Source organism: Lynx canadensis, chromosome A3, assembly GCF_007474595.2.
Source record: "Lynx canadensis isolate LIC74 chromosome A3, mLynCan4.pri.v2, whole genome shotgun sequence".
Classification (NCBI taxonomy): domain Eukaryota; kingdom Metazoa; phylum Chordata; class Mammalia; order Carnivora; family Felidae; genus Lynx; species Lynx canadensis.
Window position 1 is genome coordinate 1,517,435 of NC_044305.1, and position 21,544 is coordinate 1,538,978.

Consider the following 21,544-nt stretch of genomic DNA (forward strand, 5'->3'; position numbering starts at 1 on the left):
GAACGTGCCAGCAAGCTTGCAAATGGGGGCCGTGGAGACTTACGCAGGGCCCCGGGACAAAGGACGGTGGCCATGGGGAGGCAGGGCCCTGGGACGGAGGACGGTGGCCATGGGGAGTGGGCGTTAGGGTGACCGGGCCGTGGTCTGAGAGGCTGGCGTAAAAGGAACCATCTGGTAGAGGACAGGACAGGACAGACAGTGGTGTTTCCAGTGCTTGTTCTCGTGAGCTCTGGGGGGAGCTGGCGGTCTCCCCGGATGGGAGGTGAAGCCAGGGTGGTCCTTGCCTGCGTCGCTCTGAACGTACCTGTCCGCTGCCCACCACAGACGAGACGAGCAGGAAGATCGCTCATGCCAAAGCCGTGGCCGCTGGAGCCCAGGACACGGCCGCCCGTGTGCAGTCCCGGATTCGGAACATGCAGCAGAACTTGGAGCGGTGGCAGGGCCAGTACGGGGGCCTGCGGAGCCAGGACCTGGGCCAGGTGGTCCTGGACGCGGGCCGCTCAGGTGGGCGCCTGGGGTGCGGTGCCCCCGACGGGGGTGGCCCGGGAGCCTGTGAGACGGGGCCATCAGGGTCACCCCCTCTGCTCCCCGCAGTGTCCACCCTGGAGAAGACGCTGCCACGGCTGCTGGCCAAGCTGAGCCTCCTGGAAAACCGTGGGGCGCACAACGCCAGCCTGGCCTTGTCCACCAACATCGGCCGCGTGCGGGAGCTCATTGCCCAAGCCCGGGGGGCTGCCAGCAAGGTGGGCACGAGTGCCGGGGGAGAGTGGGCGTCCGGAGGGTGAGACGGTGGACGCTGATGAGCCACATACCCCCCGCGTAGGTCAAGGTGCCCATGAAGTTCAATGGGCGCTCGGGGGTGCAGCTGCGTGCCCCTCGGGACCTCTCCGACCTCGCCGCCTACACCGCTCTCAAGTTCTACCTCCAGAGTCCAAAGCTGGCGCCTGGCCAGGTCACCGGGGACCGCTTCGTGCTGTACATGGGCAGCCGCCAGGTACTGGGTGGGCACAGCGGGCACGGCAGTCTGGGCGGAGCCAGGCACCAGGTTGGCAGCGGGGGTGGGGGGGTGGGTGGTGTTGCTGTGCTGGGACCCCCTCCTGCTGAGTCTCCCGCCGCCTCCACAGGCTGTTGGCGACTACATGGGCGTGGCTCTGCGCGACCAGAAGGTGCACTGGGTGTACCGCCTGGGGGAGGCGGGCCCCGCCACCCTGAGCGTGGACGAGAACATAGGGGAGCAGTTCGCCGCAGTCAGCATCGACAGGTGGGTGGCCGGGCCCCCCGTGCTTCCCCGGCCACTTGGCGGGGTCCACTCCTCACCACCCCCTCTGCCCTCAGGACCCTCCAGTTCGGCCACATGTCCATCACGGTGGAGAAGCAGACGGTCCATGAGACCAAGGCCGACACGGTGGCCCCTGGGGCCCAGGGGCTGCTTAGCCTGCATCCTGACAACTTCGTCTTCTACGTGGGGGGCTACCCCAGCGACTTCACGGTGAGCCTGGGCCCGCGCTCCGTCCCGCCAGGCCCTGCTCCGTGTGTGGCTGCGGTCCCGCGTGCTACACCGTGGGCACCGCAACTGGGGTCTGCCATGGGTGAGGGGCGCCCTGACTTGTGCCCTGTGCCCACAGCCCCCGGAGCCCCTCCGCTTTCCCGGCTACCTTGGCTGCATCGAGATGGACACGCTCAACGAGGAGGTTTTCAGTCTCTATAACTTCGAGGAGACCTTCCAGCTGGACACGGCCGTGGACAAGCCTTGTGCCCGGTACGTGCAGCCGGGCCTGGCCCTCCCCTGCGCTCGGCCCGCTCTTGGCTGACCCTGTGACCTCTGACCTGTAGCTCCAAGGCGACCGGGGACCCGTGGCTCACTGATGGCTCCTACCTGGACGGCTCGGGCTTCGCTCGCATCAGCGTGGGCAGTCAGATAGGCCACACGAAGCGTTTCGAGCAGGAGCTCCGGCTTGTGTCCTCCAACGGGATCATCTTTTTCCTGCAGCACCAGGCACGTCCGCGGCCCGGCCCCAGCGCGCCCCCTCCCCCCACCGACCTTGCGCCCCCTCTCCAGCCTCCCCACCCCCCCCCCGTACCAGCCCTGCTCCCTAGTGCCCCCCTGTGTACCGACCCTGCTCTGCTTTCCCTAGCCCCCCCATACCGACCCTGCTCCCCCCCAGTGCCCCCCCGTACCGACCCTGCTCCCCCCCAGCTCCCCCCACCCCATACCGACCCTGCTCCCCTCTCCCTAGCCCCGCCCCATACCAACCTTTCTCCCCACTCCCTAGCCCCCCACCATACCAACTCTGCTCCCCCTCAGCACCCCCCCCGTACCAACCCTGCTCCCCCCCAGTGCCCCCCACCCCATACCGACCCTGCTCCCCTCTCCCTAGCCCCGCCCCATACCAACCTTTCTCCCCACTCCCTAGCCCCCCACCATACCGACCCTGCTCCCCCTCAGCGCCCCCCCCGTACCAACCCTGCTCCCCCCCAGTGCCCCCCACCCCATACCGACCCTGCTCCCCTCTCCCTAGCCCCGCCCCATACCAACCTTTCTCCCCACTCCCTAGCCCCCCACCATACCGACCCTGCTCCCCCCCAGTGCCCCCCACCCTGTACCCACCCTGCTCCCCCCCAGCGCCCCCCACCCTGTACCGACCCTGCTCCCCCCCAGCGCCCCCCACCCCGTACCGACCCTGCTCCCCGCTCCCTAGCACTCCCACCCCCCACCCCATACTGACCCTGACCCCTCTCCCCAGCCCCGCCCACTTCCTCAACCCTATATGGACTCTGCCCGCCCTCCCCACCCCATACGACCCCGCTCCTCCTCCCCAGCACCCCCAGCCCATACGGACCCTGCCCCCACCACCCCGTACCGACCCTGCCCGTCCCCCCCACCCCCCAGGACCAGTTCCTGTGCCTGGCAGTGCGGAAGGGCAACCTCACCCTCCTCTATGACTTTGGCACCGGCCTGCAGGAGGCACAACCACCCCACAACCTGGCGCACAAGCTGCAGGCCCTGACCTCCGCCAGCAAGGCGGTGAGGCTGGGGGAGGGCCGGCGGGGCCCCGGGGTCGCCCTGGGCGGTGAGGCGGGGGGAGGGGCGGCGGGGCCCCAGGGTCGCCCTGGGCGGTGAGGCTGCGGGAGGGCCGGCGGGGCCCCGGGGTCGCCCTGAAGCCCCTGCACGCGGGCGCCTCGCAGATCCAGGTGTTCCTGCTGGCGGAAAACCGCAAGCGCGTGCTGGTGCGCGTGGAGAGGAGCTCCGTGTTCAGCGTGGACCAGGACAACACGCTGGAGCTGGCGGACGCCTACTACCTGGGGGGCGTGCCGCCTGACCAGCTGCCCCCCAGGTGAGCCCGCGGTGCCGGGGCGGGCGGGGCCTCCAGCCAGCCGGGCGGTGGCCCTGACACCCCTCCCCCGCAGCCTGCGGCAGCTCTTCCCCTCCGGAGGCTCCATCCGCGGCTGCATCAAGGGCATCAAGGCTCTGGGCAAGTACGTGGACCTCAAGAGGCTGAACACGACCGGCGTGAGCGCGGGCTGCACCGCCGACCTGCTGGTGAGCCCGCCCCCGCCCTGGCCGGCGGCGGCACCCTCTCCGGGCCCGTGTCCGGGGCCCTCACCGTCACCGTCCTCCTCCCGTAGATGCAACGGGCCGTGACTTTCCACGGCGACGGCTTCCTGTCCCTGGAGCTCCCTCACGTTGCTCCCCTCACGGGCCAGGTCTACTCGGGATTCGGCTTCCGCAGCACACGGGACAGCGGTCTGCTCTACCACCGAGGATCCGAGGTGTGTCAGCCCCCACTCCCGGCAGCGGCCGCATGGGGCTCGGGCGGCTGGAGGGCAGGAGGCGTGCCCCGGCCTGGTCCACTGACCTGGCCGCTGTCCCCAGGATGAGCTATGCCAGGTGTCCCTGAAGCAGGGCCGCGTGACGCTCCGGCTGTTGAGGACGGAGGTGAAAACTCGCGACGGCTTTGCTGACGGTGCCCCCCATTATGTCGCTTTCTACAGCAACGACACAGGGTGAGCCCAGCCCGCGGGGCCTCTGGCCACGGTGTTCGGGGACAGGGTGGCGGCAGGGCCACCGGCAGGGCAGGGTGGGGGAAACGCTGCTGTCCCCTGCAGGGTCTGGCTCTATGTGGATGACCAACTTCAGCAGATGAAGCCCCACCAGGGGCCGTCCCCCGGGCCCCAGCCCCAGCCCCAGCCTCCTCAAGCCGCTGAGCTGTCCTTGGGAGGCAGGCCGGAGCCTGGCGACTTCTTCAGTGGCTGCATCAGCAATGTCTTCGTGCTGCGGTGAGCCTTGGGCGGGGGTGTGGGGGCCGCCACCCATCCCCCCCCCCCCCCCGTCCCCCCGACGCTGACCACACTGCCCCCCTCAGGCTCCTGGGGCCGCAGCGTGTGTTCGACCTGCAGCAGTACTCCAAAAGCGTCAACGTGACCGCAGACTGCGCTCCTGTGCCACGTGCCCAGACCCTCGGGCGGGCACCTCAAGGACCGCGGGCTGCGGCGCTGCGGAAGGTAGGGCGCGGGGAGGGCAGCGTGAGCGAGGCGGAGCTGGGGACTGTCGGAAGGCGGCCCCCACGCATTCCTGCGTCCCATCTGACCACCCCGCCACCCCCCCCCAGGCTTCCCGACGCAGCCGCCAGCCCCCCCGGGACCCTGCCTGCACACCACCCCGGCCCCTCAGGAGCCCCCGAGATGCCTACCAGTTTGGGGGGCCCTTGCCCAGTCACCTAGAGTTTGCCCACGTCCCGGCCCCCCCGGGGGACTGGTAAGTCTGGGCCAGGTGGGGGGGGTGGGGGGGTGGGGGGGGGCGCCCAGGCTGATGGCGCCGCTTGGCTTCCAGGTCCCAGGTCTCGATGCTGGTCCGCCCTCGCGCCCCCCGAGGACTCCTGCTCCTCGCCGCCCCTCTCACGGCCGGCGGCCCCTCCCTGCTTCTCCTCCTGAGCCACGGACGCTTTGTCGCTCAGACGGAAGGTCCCAGGCCCCGGCTCCGTGTCCAGAGCCGCCGGCGTTCACGGGCTGGCCGGTGGCACATGGTGAGGCACTCAGGACAGGGGACACGGGCAGGGCCCTGGGAGCTCCCACTCTGACACGCCCCCTCCCCGCCCCCAGGTGTCTGTGCGGTGGGAAAAGACTCGGATCCAGCTGGTGATAGACGGGGTCCGGGCCCAGGACCGGGAGCGGCCTGGCCAGCAGCGCCGGGAGCCGGGGAGCCCCCGGCCCCGAACTCTCTTCGTGGGGGGCCTTCCTGCCGGTGGCTTCAGCCCTAGGCCCCCAGTGAGAAGCACCTCAGCGCCCCCCACACCCCCGAGAACCACCTTGCTCCCCACCCCACCCCCCGGCTGAACTCCCCTCCCGGGGCTCCGGGGCCCTCCCCACACCAGCCCGTCTGTGCCCCACAGGTGGCCGTCAGCGGCTTCAGCGGCTGTGTGAGGAGACTGAGGCTGGATGGGCGGCCTCTGGGGCCCCCCACACGGGTGGTGGGGGTCACGCCATGCTTCTCAGGCCCCCTGGAGAAGGGCCTATTCTTCGCAGAGAGCGGGGGAGTCGTCACCGCAGGTCTGTAGGGCATCAGTGCGCCTGTAGGGCATCAGTGCGCCGCCGGCCCTCTGGGGAGGGAGCGGGGCTCTGGGGCGGGGGGGACGCCGGGCAGCCCTGCCTCCCTCCCTCACAGTGCCTCCCCGCAGACACCCTGGGGGTCACCCTTCTCGACGTGAGCCTGGAGCTGGAGGTACGGCCCCGGGCAGCTTCCGGCCTCCTCTTCCACCTGGGCCGGGGCCGGGCGCCCCCCTACCTGCAGCTGCAGCTGCGAGAGGAGGAGGTAGGTCGGGCGGGGGGCGGTGTGGGGGCGCTGCTCCCACACCGCAGTGTGGACCCGGGCTAGCGACGCTCTCCTGACTCACCCGCCCCGCCCCAGGTCCTGCTGCGGGCGGACGACGGTGGCGGGGAGTTCTCCACGTGGGTGACGTGCCCTGCAGCCCTGTGTGACGGGCAGTGGCACCGACTGGCAGGTGAGCCGGCCCCCCCCCCCCCCCACGGCCGAGCTCCCACCCCGCGCCTTTGTGCTTGGGGGAGTGCCCAGGAGGGGCAGCCGCGGACCCCCAGTGGGACCCCCTGGGCAAACAGCCCGGGCCCCTCCCAGCCCAGTTACAAGGACCCTGTGCCCGCAGTGACCAAAGGCGGGAATACCCTCCGGCTGACGGTGGACACACAGACCAACGGCACCCGAGGCCCCACGGTGGCAGTGGCCTCAGGGGACGCCCTGGCCCCTCTGCACCTTGGGGGCCTGCCCGGTGAGTGTGGCCTCTGCCTGGGGGTGGGAGCAGCCCCTGAAGGACCAGGTGCTGGGATCCCCCCCCCCCCCCGCTTCCACCCCACCTTCTGGGATGGGGCAGCCAGGGAGACAGGTTTCGGGGGAGGGGGCGCTGCTGGTGGGACACTGGCCTCTGTTCCAACCTGTCTCCCATCTTCCTTTGTGCCCCCAGGGCCCATGAACACACAGGCTGGGCCTCTGGCCTACCATGGCTGCATGAGGAACCTGGTGGTGAACCGGTCCCCCGTCACCTGGCCTCGCTCTGTGGGTGTTCAGGGGGCAGTGGGGGCCAGCGGCTGCCCCGCCACCTAGCGCGGCTGCCCCTCCAGTGGCCGTGCAGGACAGTCTTCAGGGGCCCCGGGCCTGGAGTCCACAGGAGGGCCGCCCCAGGCAGGCGGGCTCCCACCTCGGAGCCCGCAGGCCCTGCCCTCTGCTGTTTCAAAGTCTGTGTCTGTCTGGATTCTAGGCTCTAGGGGTGATGAATCTTCTTTCTGGAAATGGCTCTAAGTTATATCTCTTTAAACAAAAGGATAAAATTCTGTAAACTGGGGTTTTTAATACGTTTTATCTTTCAGTTTCGTTGAGATTTTCCTCCACCAATTTTTAGTAACGTGAGAAATCTGCCCTGCTTCTGAAATTAAAAAGTTACTACTTCTGTTTAACAGAGCGTTGACTTTAATTGTGAAAGGAGAAAAGCAGTCAGAGGCGATCTAGCCTCCGGACGTGCTCACGGGGGCAGCGCCGGCCCGGGGGCTCCCCTCGCCTGGAGCGGCTGTCCCCCCACCCCCGAGTCAGAACTGCCAGGGCTGGAGGGGCAGCGCTCGGCCCGGCTCCCTCCTGGGCACACGGGAAGACCAGAGGTGGCAGGTAAAAGACAAGACCTTTATTTCTCAGCAAGCGGCACGGAGGTGAGGGCGCGCTCCGCGCCACAGGCGCCATCGCAGAGGCCGCCGGCCGCGAATCCCGACCCCTTCGGGACAGCAGATGATTAATCTAAGCTCATGTCCTCCTCTTCATCCTTCTTGTCCTTCCCGTCGCCCTCCTGCTCAGATCTGGCACTGTTCTGCATGGCTTTGGCAAATGCTTCCACATCTAAAATACGTTTAAGACCGTCAGGCGCCCTTCCTAGACCCCGGCCTGAGACTGCTAACTGGAGGGCACAGGAGATGAAAACATCAACACCAAGGCCCAGGGCCCAGCCGGCCAGCCCTGTGCCATGCAAACTACAAGGAAAAAAACAAACCCTGCCCTGGGCGCAGGGTGGGGGCGCGGGCACTTACCGCCTTTGTTGGCCGCCTCCACGGCCTCTGCAGGCAGGCCAAACTGGCACATGAGGGGGCCCAGCTGCCCAGAGGCCAGGGCTGCACTGAACATGCCCAGGGCCTGCGAAAGAAAGCCAGACGCCCCCTGAGCACACGCTATTGGTGAAAGCCCGGGGGGGGGGGGGGGCGGGGACGCTCCGTGACCGGGAGCCACGCTGAAGCTCGGTGAGCTGTGCCCCCTTCCACCGAGCACATGGCAGGGGCACCCAGGCCACAGCATCTACCTGCTGGAACTGGGGCGAGGTCAGCGTGTTCTGGATCTCCTCTGCCGTCTGTGGCAGTGACTCCCCAGAGGGCAGGTAGGGCAAGAGGCGCTCCTGGACGTCCGCGTTGGCGAGGATAGGGGCCATGATCTCGGGCGTCAAAACACTGGCCAGGTCAACTAAGACATAAGCGCAGGGCCGTCAGCGGCTCGAGGCGGACACAGACACCCACGTAGGAAGCCAGCCACGGACGCCCAAGCCGCGAAATTGGCGGGTGTGGCAAGGTGAGGGGGGCAGCGGCTCAGCCCGGGGACACGCTCGGCCCCACGCCTCGGAAAGCCAGCAAGCGAGCAGGCAGGGGGCGGCAGGCACCTTCACCCCCCCCAGCCTGGACCCGAGGAGCACGTGTTACCTTGCTGGCCGCCTCCTGGCCCTGCCGGCACGTTCATAGTAGCTAGAATGCTCTGAAGGTCGCTCAGCTGGATGGGCTGGGTTGGGCTGGCTGCCGTGCTGGTTCCGTTACCTGAACTGGGTGCGGGGCTGGGGCTGGTCACCGAGGCAGCTGCTGGAGCGGAAGGGGCGGGGGTGGCTCGGGTAGAAGAGGTGGTGGAGGACGGGGTGACTGCTGCCGACTGGCTCCGCGAGCTGGGGAGAGCGAGGGCAGCGATGGGACGGCCTCACACCCTGAGGGTGCCCGCATCGGTCCTGCCCCCAACGTCCCGGAACTGCTGGGACTCCGGAAGAGTCTAGGCCCCAAAGGACCCTCCCCGGGGGGGGGGGGGGAGTTCTCTGTCCTTCGCCATCTCCTACGTGCGGTCTCCTTCGAACGAGGGGACGCCTGGGGGCACACAGGCATGGTGGGGCGGAGCACAGGGCTCACCTGGACGAAGAGCTGCTCGCCGGAGGCCCTCCACTCCCCAGTAAGCTGGCCAGGCCCGGCCCGGTCAGGGCCCCCAGTCCCCCTGCGAGCAAAGAGACGTGAGCTCAGATGCCACACCCTCCCGAAGAGCCCACCTCTCCCGGCCAAGCATCCTGCACGAAACCCAAGGGATGAGGGGAAAGCAGTGGCCACAGCGGGCTGAGGTGCCGGACTAGCGACTGCCTCACTCCATTAGGTCCGGGCACCTCCGTCCCGGTCTGCAGACGACGCACTTAGCGCGCACTAACACGCGCTGCAAACCTGGCGGAGCAGCGAGCGCTTCCCAGGCGTGCGCGACACACACCCGCCCCGGCACGACAGCGGGGGCAGCAGGGAACGGGGGGCCCTTCCCAGGGAAGCCGGCATGAGGGACACGTGTTCACAGAGACCACTCGGAGCCAATGAGGAACTAAAGGAGGAACTCGAATGGCAAGGCGACCCTAACTACGGCTGTCCGCCCCAGCGCAGGCCGCGGGGCCGTGGGGTTACCCAGTCCTCCAAGGCCGGCGGGTCCAATGAGCTGCATGAGCTGGCTGTGGCTCATGTTCCCCAGCAGACTCTGCAAGCCGCCCTCGCCTGTAAGACAGGAGGTGCTCAGACTCGGGCCTGTCGCCGGGTCAACACCCACGGGGCCCCGGGGAGGCTGGGGGACTCGGGCTGACGCTGAGACGGAGCGCGCGCTGGGACCTCTCCCTCGGCTCTCCCCCCCAAACCGCAAGTGCCACGAGCCGACAGGGTGGAGCTGAGACGTTTCGCCCCTGGAAGGTGGGGCTGGGGACTGATGGGAACTGGGACGCCTCCGTGTCCCTTTAAAACAACCAGCCTGCGCCATCAGGGATCCAAGACCTCGCCACGTGCTCGGACACCCCAGCGTGTTCTGGGAGGTGACCGTTACCGCCCAGTGCAGAGAGCTCGTGGCCTCCACTCCCACTCGCCCCCAGCGCTCCAGGCATCGGGGGGTTGTTCAGATACTCGTTGACCTTGCGGCAGTGCTCCTCGTCCTGGTCCGTCTTGGGCTCCTGTGGGGGGAGGGGGTACAACCGGAGCTGCCACAGGAGAGCCCACCTGCCACCGAAGGGGCTCACACACGAGGGTGAGGGGCTCAGACAGGTGATGTTTCCTGTCCACAGTCAGCACTGAGGACAGGGCCCAGCAGGGCGGACAGGGACAGCAGTCCCACAAGATCGCCGGTGCCGTGGCAACGCTGGTTCTCAGAGTAGCGACACTGAAGCACTAAAAGCGCCCTACATGCACCCGCAAGGCCCTCTGACCCTCCAGGACCGGACCCTTTACACAACAGTCTAAGAGCCACAAAACCTTCCGGTGACTCGCGTGAAGCCACAAAACCACCGGTTGTGACCCCACGGCACACAGGGCAGCCCCAGCCGTGGCCCCTCGGGTCCGCTGGGAGCTCCATAAAGAGGCTCGCAGGCGCTCACCAGCCACAACCTCCCGAAGTGCCCCCAGGCCCACGAGCCAGAGTGCCCACGACCCATTCCTCCGTCCCTGAGCGTGCACCGTGGGCCTGCAGGGTGCTAGGGACACAGAAGGGACAGAACAGAGCTCCTCCCCTCCAGGGCAGAAGGAAGTGGGGAGAAGGGCAAAATCGGGAGAAACAAAAACAGTAGAGCTGGTGAAACGATTTTTTTTTTTTATTACTATTACAAGTTCCTATTTTTGAGCGAGCACACATGTGGTGGAGGAGTGGGGGGTGGGGACAGGATCCTAAGCAGGCTCCCAGCTGTCAGCACAGAGCCGGACACGGGGCTCGAACTCACGGACCGTGAGTTCATGACCTGAGCCGAAGTCGGACGCTTAACCGACTGAGCCCCCCAGGCACCCTCTGGGGAAACATTTCTTGGCAAAACTGGGGAAACAAGCTCATGGCCCCATCTCTGTCTGCAGATGAAGTTTTAGTGGAACAGGGCTGCACCCATTCGTTCACTTCTCGTCCACAGCGGCTTTCACGCTCCTTCGGCAGAAGCACAGCCTGTCCAGCCCACAGAGAGGAAAACCTTTTCTGCCTTGTTCCGGAAAGTGCTGGGGGGAGGGCAATAGGTTCACCTCTGGGGAAGGAAAGTGGCAACATCTGTCAAAACTGCAAAAGCGGGGACACCTGGGCGGCTCAGTCGACAAAGCGTGGGACTCTCGATGTCAGTTCAGGCCACGATCTCATGATCTCATGGTCCCCCACTAAGTGTGGAGCCCGCTTGGGATTCTCTCTCCCTTTCTCTCTGCTCCTCCCCTGCTCATGCACACACCTGTGAGCTCGCTCAAGATGTTAAGAAACCCAAAAAGCAAAAAAACCCTGCAAACGCACTTGTTTACCCACGTCTACCAAGTCCGCTTCTGGATTTTAACACGGCGATCACCACCACCCCCTGTACGGGAAACAAACCTGGTGGAAAATCACTCTGTAACACGCCGCCTGCAACAAATCGGAGACGCAAATGGGCCCAACAGCCGACAGGTGGGAGAAGGCTGGGCGGCTGTTACGCCCAGTGGGATGCTGCCTGCCGCCGTGGGCACCAGGACGCCCTGCCGCGCTGACCCAAACACCCCAAAGTACCCAACTGGGGGGAGGGCGAGGCAGGGCTCAGAAAAGCCTGGGAAAGAACACTCCGTTTCTGTACAAATACACAGCAAGGAGAAAGCGTGTGGTCAACCTTGCTTCCGCCGTGCGTGCTCACAGCCCAGGGGGGCGGGGGGAAGAGTGTGCGACAAGCACATCATGGGCCGGGTGCCCGTCGACGCATCAAGACCGGGGCCCAGTCCAGAAACCGCTCTGCGTGCCAAGGAGTTCCGGGTCGTGAAAGGGCACCGGGAGCCCAGCCACAAGCGTGTACCCTCTGCAAAGGTCCCCTGCTCCGCTGCCTTTGGCGTAGGAGCTCCACGGAAATTCTCAGGTTCCGCGGCAGTCACCTTCGGCCAGCACCAGCTCTACCGCCCGGTGAGCCACGCGGAAAGACCACAGGCCAACAAAACCTACCCACCTGCATCCAGAAGAAGAGCCGTTTGGACCCTGCCTTAAACTTGAGCACGTAGACCCTCCCGCTGGGGCACTGCGGCACGCGCTTGAACTCACAGTCGTCAGGAAAGATGATCAAATCCTTCAGAGAGCCACAGGGGAGAAGTTAGCGTCACACAAATACTGCCTCCGCGGGAAACACGCTGGGTCCCGTGTCGGGGGAGGGGGCGGGGTACAGGATGCACCACCGGGTGGAGAGGCCAGGGTCACAGGCACCCCACCAAGGGCATGAGGGCCGGGAGAGGGGTTCGATGCTCAACAGGGAAGGGGGCCTTTCGGCTTTTCAAGGATTTTGAACAGAGACGTCTTGGGAACGACGTTCCCAGGTGGGTTCAAAGTGGGTCTGCGCTGCTCTCAACAAGGAACACACGAGCCTGGAGAGCAGACAGCGCTAAAAAGGAGGAGAGCTGGTGGAGCGCAGCGTTTACACGGCACCCGAATCCCAGGCACAATGACGGGAGCAGTCTACAGATCCGGGGCGGGAGACCCGAATGCCCGTGAGCGAAGCGCAACAGCTGGTGTGGGCCCCCGGAGCAGCGGCGCCCACATATCCCAGCAGCACACCCCCACCGTAACGGGGCAGCTGCGTGTCCAGAGCCAAGTGAGAGCAGCTACGCGTGCTTCTGGAAAACCGGACGGTCCTGACGACCAGGCGGGCTTCCTAAGACCAGACACTTACGTCCTCCACGTTCCCCGATGTCCTGTCCTTCCAGCAGAAGTGAATGAGGGAGTCATCCGTCTGCTGAATGTACACGAGCCCTTTCCGTTTATCTGGGGTGACAGTAGTTCCTTTTAGCGACATCTTTCCTGCACGAAACTCCACCAGATACTTGTTGGAGGAGCCTCGGGAGCCTGGCACCAGGCTTGGAAACAGAGCGCCTGAAGTCGTCATCCTGGAAGAGCGACCAGCAAGCAAACCCGGTCAGGATCATGAAAGTCCCAGCTTCCTCGTCCAATGTGACACTGGCGGGACAGAGCGAAAGGCCGCCACCAGGCCGGGAGAGAGGGGGGCCCCCGCGGCGGCGCAGTCTCCCTGGAGCGCACAGCCAGCAGGTGCCGGGGCGCGGCCGCAGCTGCTTCTCAGGTTTCTCCACGATCGGAATTAACCTGTGCACCCCAACCGCGCCCCGCTTCCCGCCGAGAACCCCGCTCAGCGCCACTTCTGCGGCCCGGGGCCCCGAACAAGCTCAGCAACGTGAGCTAGGCGGAGACGGCGCCGACGCCTCGGACAGGACCGAGACTCCGGCCGGGCTCCGTCGGGGCACGCCCGTTAAGCTGCGACTCGGCAGACAGGCGCCCTTGCACAAACGAGCGCGGTGGGAGGGTGGGGGAGGAGACGGGACAAGCCCCAGGACCGGGGTCGCGCCGCGCCGACCAGGCTCCTCCGCGCGGGGCCCACGGGCCCACCCCGACCTCGCGGCCCCCGCGGCCCCCGCGTCGCGCGGGGCGGTCGGGCCGGCACGGCCGCCGCCGGCCCGAGCGCCCGAGGCCCCCACGGCCGTCACCCCGCGCACGGCCCCTGGCCTCCGCCGACCCGACCCCGGCTCGGGGACCCCAACGGCGCAGGCTCCGCCCCCGCAGCCGTCCCCGCCCCCCGGCGACCCCCGCACCTGGCCCGCGCCGCGACTCGGCCGAGAGGCGCCGTCCGGGCTCGCTCTTCCTCCTCAGCGCCTGCCGGGCCCCGCCGGAAGTTCTTTCCCGTTCCGCCCCTCCCGCCGCTCTCGCCGCCGATTGGGCCGTGTCAGGGGCGGGGCCGACGCTGAACCGCCAGCGATTGGAAAGGGCAGCCGTCCATCGACCCGCCCCGCCCCGCCCCGCGCCCCCTTCCGGCGGAAGCGCGGGCGGGCGGCGCGCGGGCCAGAGCGGCCCCTATTGTTGCTGTGTCATAGGGGTGCGGCGGCGGCCCCTGGCGGCGGCGACCGGAGTGGCGTGGCAGGCGCCGACCCAGCGGTGGGCGTTGGAGCCCACATCCTCACCGTCGCGGGAGAGCGGCGGCACCTGCGAGGCGCGAGGGGGCGTCTCAGGTTCACGGCCAGCGCTGCAAGCCAGGTCCCAGGACGTGGAGCAAACAGTCCCCGAGTCAGGGGAAGGGCGTCTTAGGACCCGGGGGTTGGGGAGGGCCGGCTTCACGACCGCAGGGGTATGTGACCGAACCGAAGCCCAGGACTCCGGGGCCTGGACGCAGAGCCCACGACATCAACGATGGTCCTCGGGGGCGACAGAAGTCCCGTGCGGTACCCCCGGCCCCGTTTCCCCCGTAATGGTGCCAAGATGGGTACCCCCTGTTCTCCCCCAGGGGCTCCCCATTCCAGTGAGGACAGTGCTGGCATGGCTGCCTCCCTTCTCCCTGGGGGGGCGGGGTGCCCCTACTGACCCCATTCTTGTCCAGCCCCCCCCCCCCCCATACCAGCGAAGACAGTGCTGGCGCGGCTGTCCCCCACACTCCTTCTGTGCCTGGAGTCCCCAGAGGCTGATGTGTGTGCTCAGAGTGGAGGGCAAGAAGCCCGTCCTCCATACTCACAATGAGTGACCGGTGGCCCTCCTGCTGGTCTTTGAGGCGCCGTTTCCATCCTGCACTTTGCTTCGAGGCTCCAAGCAGTTAGCAAGGGGGCGCACACGGAGCCCTGCACCCTCCCTGCCCCATGCTAGACCCCCGTCCGCCACCAAAGCAAGGCCACTGTGCGAGCTGCCTGACGATTTACCAACTAGATATGTATACACAGGCTTTGTTTGAAAGCTTTTTGTAAAAAGTGTAAAAGTGGAAAGTAGTTTTGTTTTGAAGATTTATTCACGCTGGTACATGTGGGTCTGGTGCATTATTTTAATTCCTGTATAACCTGTGTAATAATAGTCTGAAGGACAACAGCTTTTGTGTCCATTGTCTTGAGATCTAAAGACTCACCAATTTTGTTTTGGAAAATATAGCTGCTTTTCATTAAAAATTGTTATTTATGTTAATAATGAGTTCGTTGTCTTTTTATTAAATACCTTTACTTTTCTTCATTTCGTTTCTAGTAGGGTGAATCCCAACAGATAAGAGCCCCCACACAAACTCCACGGACCTTGATAATTCCTGAGACCACAGGGGAGAGGGGCGCAGCTGTAAGCCTGGGACCGTGACCGCCCTCTCGGAGCTCAGGGGAAGCCAGAAAAGACAACAACGGGAAGATCCGCTCCGGGTGCCCCGAAGATGGGCCAGCGGGCAGGCGGCACTTGTTCAAAGTCAGGAAAAGTTAAAAAGCTGCCACAGGAAGCCGCAGGGAGACCAGCGAACTTTCCAGACCCTGCAGAGCATGGGGCCTCGAAGGGCACTAACCAGAGCGGCTCCTCAAGCAGGAGGTGGAGCCTGGGGCCGGCCCGGTGACATGTGAATGAGAAACAGGCATGGCCCAGGCCCCCGCCGCGGGGCGCCATGGGGAACACGGCATTGGGGTGCGCCCTGGCAGCCCCAGCAGAGCCGGAAGCCCCCGCGGCTCCTCCTGCGCCAGGCGGCAGGGCCTGGGCGCAGCAGCTAGAGAGGGGGCAGGACGTGCCCAGATGCGTCACCAGAGAGGGCACGGCCGGCAAGACACACAGGAAGAGAGCCACACCGTTGTTCCCGCGAGTGCAATTCAAACACGCGGAGTAGAACCGTCAGAGCGGAGGACAGACGGTGCGGCGATAGCAGGCGCCACCGGAGAACACGGTTTGGCGAGTGGGTTTTTGTTTTTCTTTCTTTCCTTTGAGCGACATGTTCCTTTTCAGAGCAATCACAGGTTCTCACCAAAATGGAGCCCATCGCTCTCCACATATGCACAGCCTCCTTGCCACGAACACCCCGCAGAGGGTGTGCCGTGACAGCCCGCGGCCCCCACGGACATGCGGCGTCGCCAAGAGCCCATCTCGGTGCACACAGCCCGCGGGTTTGGACAAACGTATGGTGTGGACCCACCATCTCCCTGCCCGGAAGTGCCCCGCGCCCTCCTGGCCACCGCTCCCTCTTCCCTAAGCCCTGGACGCCACTGGTAACTTTTCTCCAATCGTGTTATATTGTGATAAGATACACGGGACATACGATCTGCCATCTGAACGTTTTTTGAGTATGCCGTTCGGTGGTGGTAAATACATCGTGATGTTGTAACGTCTCACCACCGTCCACCTCCAGAGCCCCCGTCACCTTGTGAAACACCAGCTGCCCGTCCCGTGTCCCCTGCTCCAGCAGCCACCACCCTACCGCCTCCAGCATTTTGACGGCTCTGCCTAATGCGATCAGTGGAATCAGACAGCGTCCGTCTTTCTGTGGCTGATTTCAGTGAGCACAACATCCTCAAGGTTCACCCATGTGGCAGCAGGCGTCAGAACGTCCCTCCTTTTCAAGGCGGAGTAACAGCCCCTGGTCTGGGCGGACTGCATCTTGCTCGTCCGTTCGTCCGATGGGGGGACACGAGGGCTGCTCGCGGGCTTCAGCGACGCTGCCTCACGCTGCTGTCGACATGAATGTCCAAGTCTCTCTCCCAGACCTTGCTTTCAAGTCTTTTGGGCCCGTAACCACAGCGGAATTGCTGGATCATCTGGTGATTCTATTTTTAATTTTTTGAGGAGCTGTCATACCGTCTTCCACAGCAGCTGCCCCGTTTTCTGTTCCCACAGACAGCGCACGAGGGTTCCGATTTCTCCACATTCTCACCAACACTTGGTTTTTGCTTGTTCTCGACAGCTGCCACCGTAATGGGTGTGAGGCGGGACCTCCGTGTCGTCGTGAGTTGCATTTCCCACAAGATTAGCGATGTTGAGCGTGTTCCCACGGGCTTATTGGCCACTTGTGCATCTTTGGAGAAATGTCTAGTTTTGAATCAGGTTGTTTTCTGTTTGCCCGGTTTTAGGGCCTGGCTCTGGCAGCACTGAGTGCTCCGTGGTCCCCATCATCAGATACGGCAGAGGCTGGTGGAGCCCCTTGTCCGTGCACCTGGGCATCCTGAGGGCACTGCCATCCTGTGGACCATCTGTCCCTCTGACCAGAGCCACCATGGCTATTTGGATGACCATCTCCACTCAGCTCCTCCTCCTGCGAAGTATGTAGCTGCTGGGCACCTAGGCCAGCAGCCAGGCAGCACGGACCTTCCGGTCAAACTCACACCACATTCTGGGCATTCTGTTGTTGTCACTGGGGGCTCTGATCCCCAGGAGAGAAGAGAGATGGTCAGTCAGAGCTCCCCACTTCCCAGAGAACGCAGGTCCCTTCACCCACCCATTGTGCCCACACAATGGTGTCACGGTGTCCCCGAGCCCCCACCACCATGACAAACAGTTTTCTGAAGCAATCCGTGTGCGGGGCCAATCCTACAGAGTGCACAGTCCAATCCGACACCCGTGCACGGGGACTCGTCTGTAGCCGATCTGCAGTCCTTTCCAGAGAGGCCAGAACGACTGGGACAGTGAAAAATTGCTCAGTGCAGAGCAAGTGTCAGCCACCACCCACTTCCAAGGAAATCTGTATTTGGAGCTGGGGTTGAACATTCATCTTCACGGATCTGCTCGGTCCTCCAAGAAGAACCTCCAAGAGTAGTGGATGCTGTTTACACGGATGGGTACTGACAGTTATGACCTATTATAAAAATAAATCCGTCTCACCAGCCATACTCTTGCCTGACATTTTCGAGCTACACTGACACAGGATAAACAGCGTGGCAGGCCAGCCAAGCACGTGCACAGCAAGGAAGGAAGGGCCCGTGTCTGTGTGTCGTCACCTGCTGCACAGACCACGGGGCCTTTACGAATCGCCTGACACAGGACCGTTAGGTTCTCAGAGGGGCGACGGAGCTGTGCAGCCAGGGAAGGGCTGACTGTCTAGTGAACTCACGCAAGAGACACGAAAAACAGTTTTTACTTTGCAAAACCCTCCCACCACGCACGCAAAAGACAGTGAGGCCCGAAGTAATACAGGTGGAGGGAAGACCACCGGTGTGCCTTGGGTCTGGTTACATGCTCTGATCCGGGACCCCAATCTCTGCACCACTGTGGACCTGAGAGAGGCCTCGGGAAGACGTCTGAAAGTGCAGACATTGAGACGGGACAAACCAGGACTGGCGGGAACCTCGTGCCGACTGAACTCTCCTCGCCGCCCAGCCCTCCCCTCGGAACGCAGGGGTGATCAGGAGAAGGGCCACTGGTGCTTCCCAACTGGGAACTTTATCAGCACGTCCGTGCTCTGTGCTCCTCGTGCGTACGTGAGACTGGGAAAGCCGGTGAGTCACCAACTCTGTTGGGGAGCACTCTTTCCCAAAGAGCCAGTGTCCCGAGAGGAGGCTTGTGGCCAGGGCTGCCTGCACCTTGGAGATCCTCCTGGCATTCCTCTCCTGTTCTGATTTCCTGACTCCATGTTCCCACCAGAACCCAGCAAGCAGACGGCACGGCCTCCGCTTCACCGGACGCGCCTCCCCAGCGGGTCGGCGTCACGCTCGGTCAGACACGCGGCCAGTGGCACCGGGCCTGGGCCTGCCCAGTGCCCCCAGAGGCCACCAAGGCTGCACTTGATGCCTCCCCCAGTGCCAGGCCCGCTTGGTCTGACACGGGTCCCCAAAGCAGGTCGCATGTCTGGCAGACCGGTGGGCTGACACTTCCACGCGCTTTGCGGAAGGAGTCTGAAGGGGACGCGGTGGCCAAGCCCTCGGAGCTGCTCCTCAGGGGCGCCCTCCCTGCGGCGGCTCCGGCTCTCCACGCCAACACTCCCACGCGGCCGCTACCCTCCTAGGGCCCGGTGTCTGTGCAGAGCCGTCTGGGCCCTCACGCGTCCCTCCCACCCGTGCCGGGAAGTGGCAACCCGGGGTGGCAAAATGCCGTGATGTCCCCGAGGGCCCGGGGCCTGCTTCTCCACGGCCTCCTCCTGAGCAGGAGCCACAACCAGGTGCCAGTGACCCTGGCCGCTTGGGGACAGATTCGTGCCAGCCGCCCCCCGCCCCCAAACAGACAGGACCGTCGGTCTCCAACACCAGGTGGCCTATGAAACCTAGTCAGCGCCAGGGGCCCCATGACGTTAGGTTATGTCGCACACGAGACATATTCCAACGTGGTGTCTCTCTGTCCCTGGATCAACCTCCAGCGGCTCCCGACAACTGTGTGCCTAGTCAAGGACGCGAGACTGGATCCTCACCTCAGAGGGGAGCAAACTCATCACATCAAGTGCTTAGGGGAGAGTATGCTCCACTGTCCCTGCTGCACGGACGGTCGAAGTTACAAAATTACTCTAGAAAGCCCCTGGGTCCTTACGGCAAAGCCATAATGACATCAACGTGTGGCTGAGAAGCCACCACTTTCCACACAGGCCAAAAGCATCGGTAGCAGGTGCCTGTGTTTTAAGATGCATTTTCTAGTGAAAAAAATCTTTAGTAGAGACAAACCTCTGGCATCTGAAATGACCAAGGGAGACGAAGTTGAGGCAGTCACTTTACACGCCGGCATTTGCAGAGACCGAAGTTTAAAAACCATAAGCCAAGTGAGGACGGCCCCACAAATGCGTATGTTCTGGTGTCCACCGTCCTGCCCTCCTCCTCTGGGGCCTGGGCCCGGTGCGTGCTGAAAACCGGCCTCCCCAGCAGACTCAAAAGTGCAAACCTCGTTGGCCTGTTATCAGTGGCAGTGAGAAACGGCTTCATCTGCAAGAAGTTGTTAAACTGCCCGAAATACTGTCCTTTTAAACGTGTCCTAGGACTGTGCCCTTCGACATTTTCAGCTCGCCCTCCCTCGTGGACAGCGAACCCGCCCCCGGCCGCAGGTGCATGAGGTCCCCATTCGGATGACCAGATGCGCCACGACCCCGTCTCAGAACAGCGTCAGAACCGTAAAGCCTCGCACACCTCTGCCCGTCGCCAGTGGCTCCGCTCCCGTCTCCGTGGAACAGACGCTCGGTTGCACCCAACACCTTGACTTCCGGTTTCCAAAGCTACAGAATCAAGGCTGCAGAACAACTATTCGCTTTTAAAAGTGTTTTAATGACAGATGTGACGTCGAAGCCCGGACACACAATGACGACAGCCTGCCACCGAGAACCCAGCACTCCATACGGCCGCGTGAGTGCGTGTACGCTCAGCAGACGCTCTCCGTTCAGAGCTCCGCTGAGGCCTGTGGTGTTGACACTTCTACAGAAAGACAAGAGCCACCAGAAGGGATGTGTCTAGGATGGACACGCACCTACTTTTTGTTAAGTAACTTTAATGACACGGCCGTAGCGGCTGCTGCTTCAGAGCCTCCCGCAGGGCGCACCTGCCGTAGGCACGGCGACCCTCTGTGACGCGGGCCTGGCCTGCAGAGGCCACGAAGCCCCGGTGACAGAGGCGGGGCCCCTTTCGAGGCTGGCAGCAGCCTGGGGAGGTCCGTCACGACTCTCGAGGTTTCCGGCCACCCCAGGCTGTCACGGTAATGCTTCGTTTCGGACAGTATACGATTGGTGATTAATGCAAACCTTGCTCTCCGGCAAAATACTATTCAAGTAGTTTTAACTTAAATATTTTAAAAGTAATCTTTACATTATTGAAGACTGGTAAAAAATACAGAATCTGACAGCTTTTCATTTCATTCCATCTGGCGCTCTGAAAGTCTTCACTTTTGCATTACCGTAATCTAGGAAGCAACCCCTGGCCCCGTAAAGCTCCTCGAAGGGTTACTTTCAAGATCCGTCTTCCCCTGTTACTGGTTCGAATGCACGACAGTCTCAGAAACCCTTTGCCACTGCGTTAGGAGGAGGGACACGGGGGGGACTTAGAACTAAGACCCTTCCTGGTTACTTACTTCCGTTATGAACTTTACAATGAAGAGGGTGCTGTAACAAGCCGGGCTGATTCCCGTCACGTGAAGGGACGGCAGAGGATTGTCCTTTTCCGCCCTTAACGAAAACATGATGATCCCATGTGAAGCTTGATGAACAGTAGTAAAATGTTTGGCGATCAGAAGTTAATTAGAATCAAATCCTTGACCGGGGATGGTGCTGTCTCCACGGACACAGTCGCTGAAAAAGCTGGTTTCTGCCGTGACCTCTTGACGGAGTCCGGTCTCCGGTCCCGGGGGCCACTCCGGCCCCTCAGTAGATATCTGGGCAGCGGGAGAAATTCCGCTCAAAGTAGCCCCCCGCATACAACCAGTCGGGAGCCCCCGTGTGCGGGTTGCTGCCTTGATGAAACCACCTGGAACACAGAGGACATGGTCAGGAAGCACGTGGACAACGGCTCGTGTTCCCTGCAGGGAGGCATCACCGCATCAGCACGCAGCTTTAGATGCAGCCCAGGGCAGCAGCCGCGGCTGAGAGTTATCAACCACGTTTTCTCTCGAACGCTGTCCCCGCGAACAGCCCAGAGTGGGCTTCGCCAGCAGACCCTCAAGGCCTTCACAGAAACACGCTGGGCTGTTAGCGGAGAACGGCCACTATCCCTTCCGAGGGAAGGACGGGCACAGTGCTGGTTCCTTCCCTGGAAGCAGGCCTGGCGTGTCTAACTGGGGAAGGGGACGACCTGTGGGCAGGGAGGCAACGGGGCCGCCACCGCGGGCACGTGTGTGGCACGTGCCCTGGGAAGCCCCCCGGACCCTCGACTGCCGGCGCGCATCCTGAAGACGACGAAGGACCTGGGGCTCACAAAGTAGAAGGAGTCATCTGAGGACCAGATATCGCTACTTCTGCAATTTATTTTTTAAATCGATTCCTTAAAGACAATGAAGGAGGGTGGATGCTTTTCAAGCTTTTTCTGGAATGAAGCCAATTCCAAATATTGGAAAGACTGAAAGCGCAAACTTAAATCAGGTCGG

General features: G+C 63.6%; 3 protein-coding genes across 8 annotated transcripts in view; 1 reads left to right on the forward strand and 2 right to left on the reverse strand.

Annotated features, from left to right (window-relative positions):
• Positions 1-6,963, forward strand: part of LAMA5 (laminin subunit alpha 5) — a 50,033-nt gene extending 43,070 nt beyond the window's left edge. Inside the window, exons 59-80 of the mRNA XM_030309230.1 lie at positions 325-504; positions 595-743; positions 824-994; positions 1,125-1,261; positions 1,336-1,489; positions 1,626-1,759; positions 1,834-1,996; positions 2,891-3,025; positions 3,187-3,335; positions 3,409-3,541; positions 3,628-3,771; positions 3,875-4,005; positions 4,108-4,278; positions 4,365-4,503; positions 4,611-4,756; positions 4,832-5,024; positions 5,101-5,265; positions 5,391-5,547; positions 5,676-5,809; positions 5,906-5,999; positions 6,159-6,281; positions 6,474-6,963. Of these exons, the coding sequence (XP_030165090.1) occupies positions 325-504; positions 595-743; positions 824-994; positions 1,125-1,261; positions 1,336-1,489; positions 1,626-1,759; positions 1,834-1,996; positions 2,891-3,025; positions 3,187-3,335; positions 3,409-3,541; positions 3,628-3,771; positions 3,875-4,005; positions 4,108-4,278; positions 4,365-4,503; positions 4,611-4,756; positions 4,832-5,024; positions 5,101-5,265; positions 5,391-5,547; positions 5,676-5,809; positions 5,906-5,999; positions 6,159-6,281; positions 6,474-6,613 (3,242 nt within the window). The 3' untranslated portion in view covers positions 6,614-6,963. The remainder of the gene's footprint in view (positions 1-324; positions 505-594; positions 744-823; positions 995-1,124; positions 1,262-1,335; positions 1,490-1,625; positions 1,760-1,833; positions 1,997-2,890; positions 3,026-3,186; positions 3,336-3,408; positions 3,542-3,627; positions 3,772-3,874; positions 4,006-4,107; positions 4,279-4,364; positions 4,504-4,610; positions 4,757-4,831; positions 5,025-5,100; positions 5,266-5,390; positions 5,548-5,675; positions 5,810-5,905; positions 6,000-6,158; positions 6,282-6,473) is intronic.
• ADRM1 (adhesion regulating molecule 1) lies at positions 6,959-20,624 on the reverse strand. 2 transcript variants are annotated; one of them, XM_030309239.1, is made up of 10 exons: positions 20,537-20,624; positions 12,453-12,666; positions 11,739-11,855; positions 9,641-9,764; positions 9,235-9,321; positions 8,707-8,788; positions 8,239-8,471; positions 7,848-8,005; positions 7,582-7,684; positions 6,959-7,393 (listed from the first exon to the last, which is right to left on the reverse strand). In XM_030309239.1, the coding sequence occupies exons 2-10, from the start codon at positions 12,663-12,665 to the stop codon at positions 7,290-7,292; spliced, it is 1,221 nt and encodes a 406-aa protein (XP_030165099.1). In that variant the 5' UTR covers position 12,666; positions 20,537-20,624; the 3' UTR covers positions 6,959-7,289. The 2 variants fall into 2 exon arrangements, with proteins under 2 accessions (XP_030165099.1, XP_030165097.1); XM_030309237.1 differs by lacking the exon at positions 20,537-20,624 and adding an exon at positions 13,384-13,487.
• OSBPL2 (oxysterol binding protein like 2) overlaps positions 19,720-21,544 on the reverse strand; it is a 37,355-nt gene continuing 35,530 nt past the window's right edge. For all 5 annotated transcript variants that reach the window (XM_030309235.1, XM_030309233.1, XM_030309234.1 and 2 more), the window contains one exon: positions 19,720-20,928. In XM_030309235.1, coding sequence (XP_030165095.1) covers positions 20,826-20,928 — 103 coding nt within the window. In that variant the 3' untranslated portion in view covers positions 19,720-20,825. The remainder of the gene's footprint in view (positions 20,929-21,544) is intronic.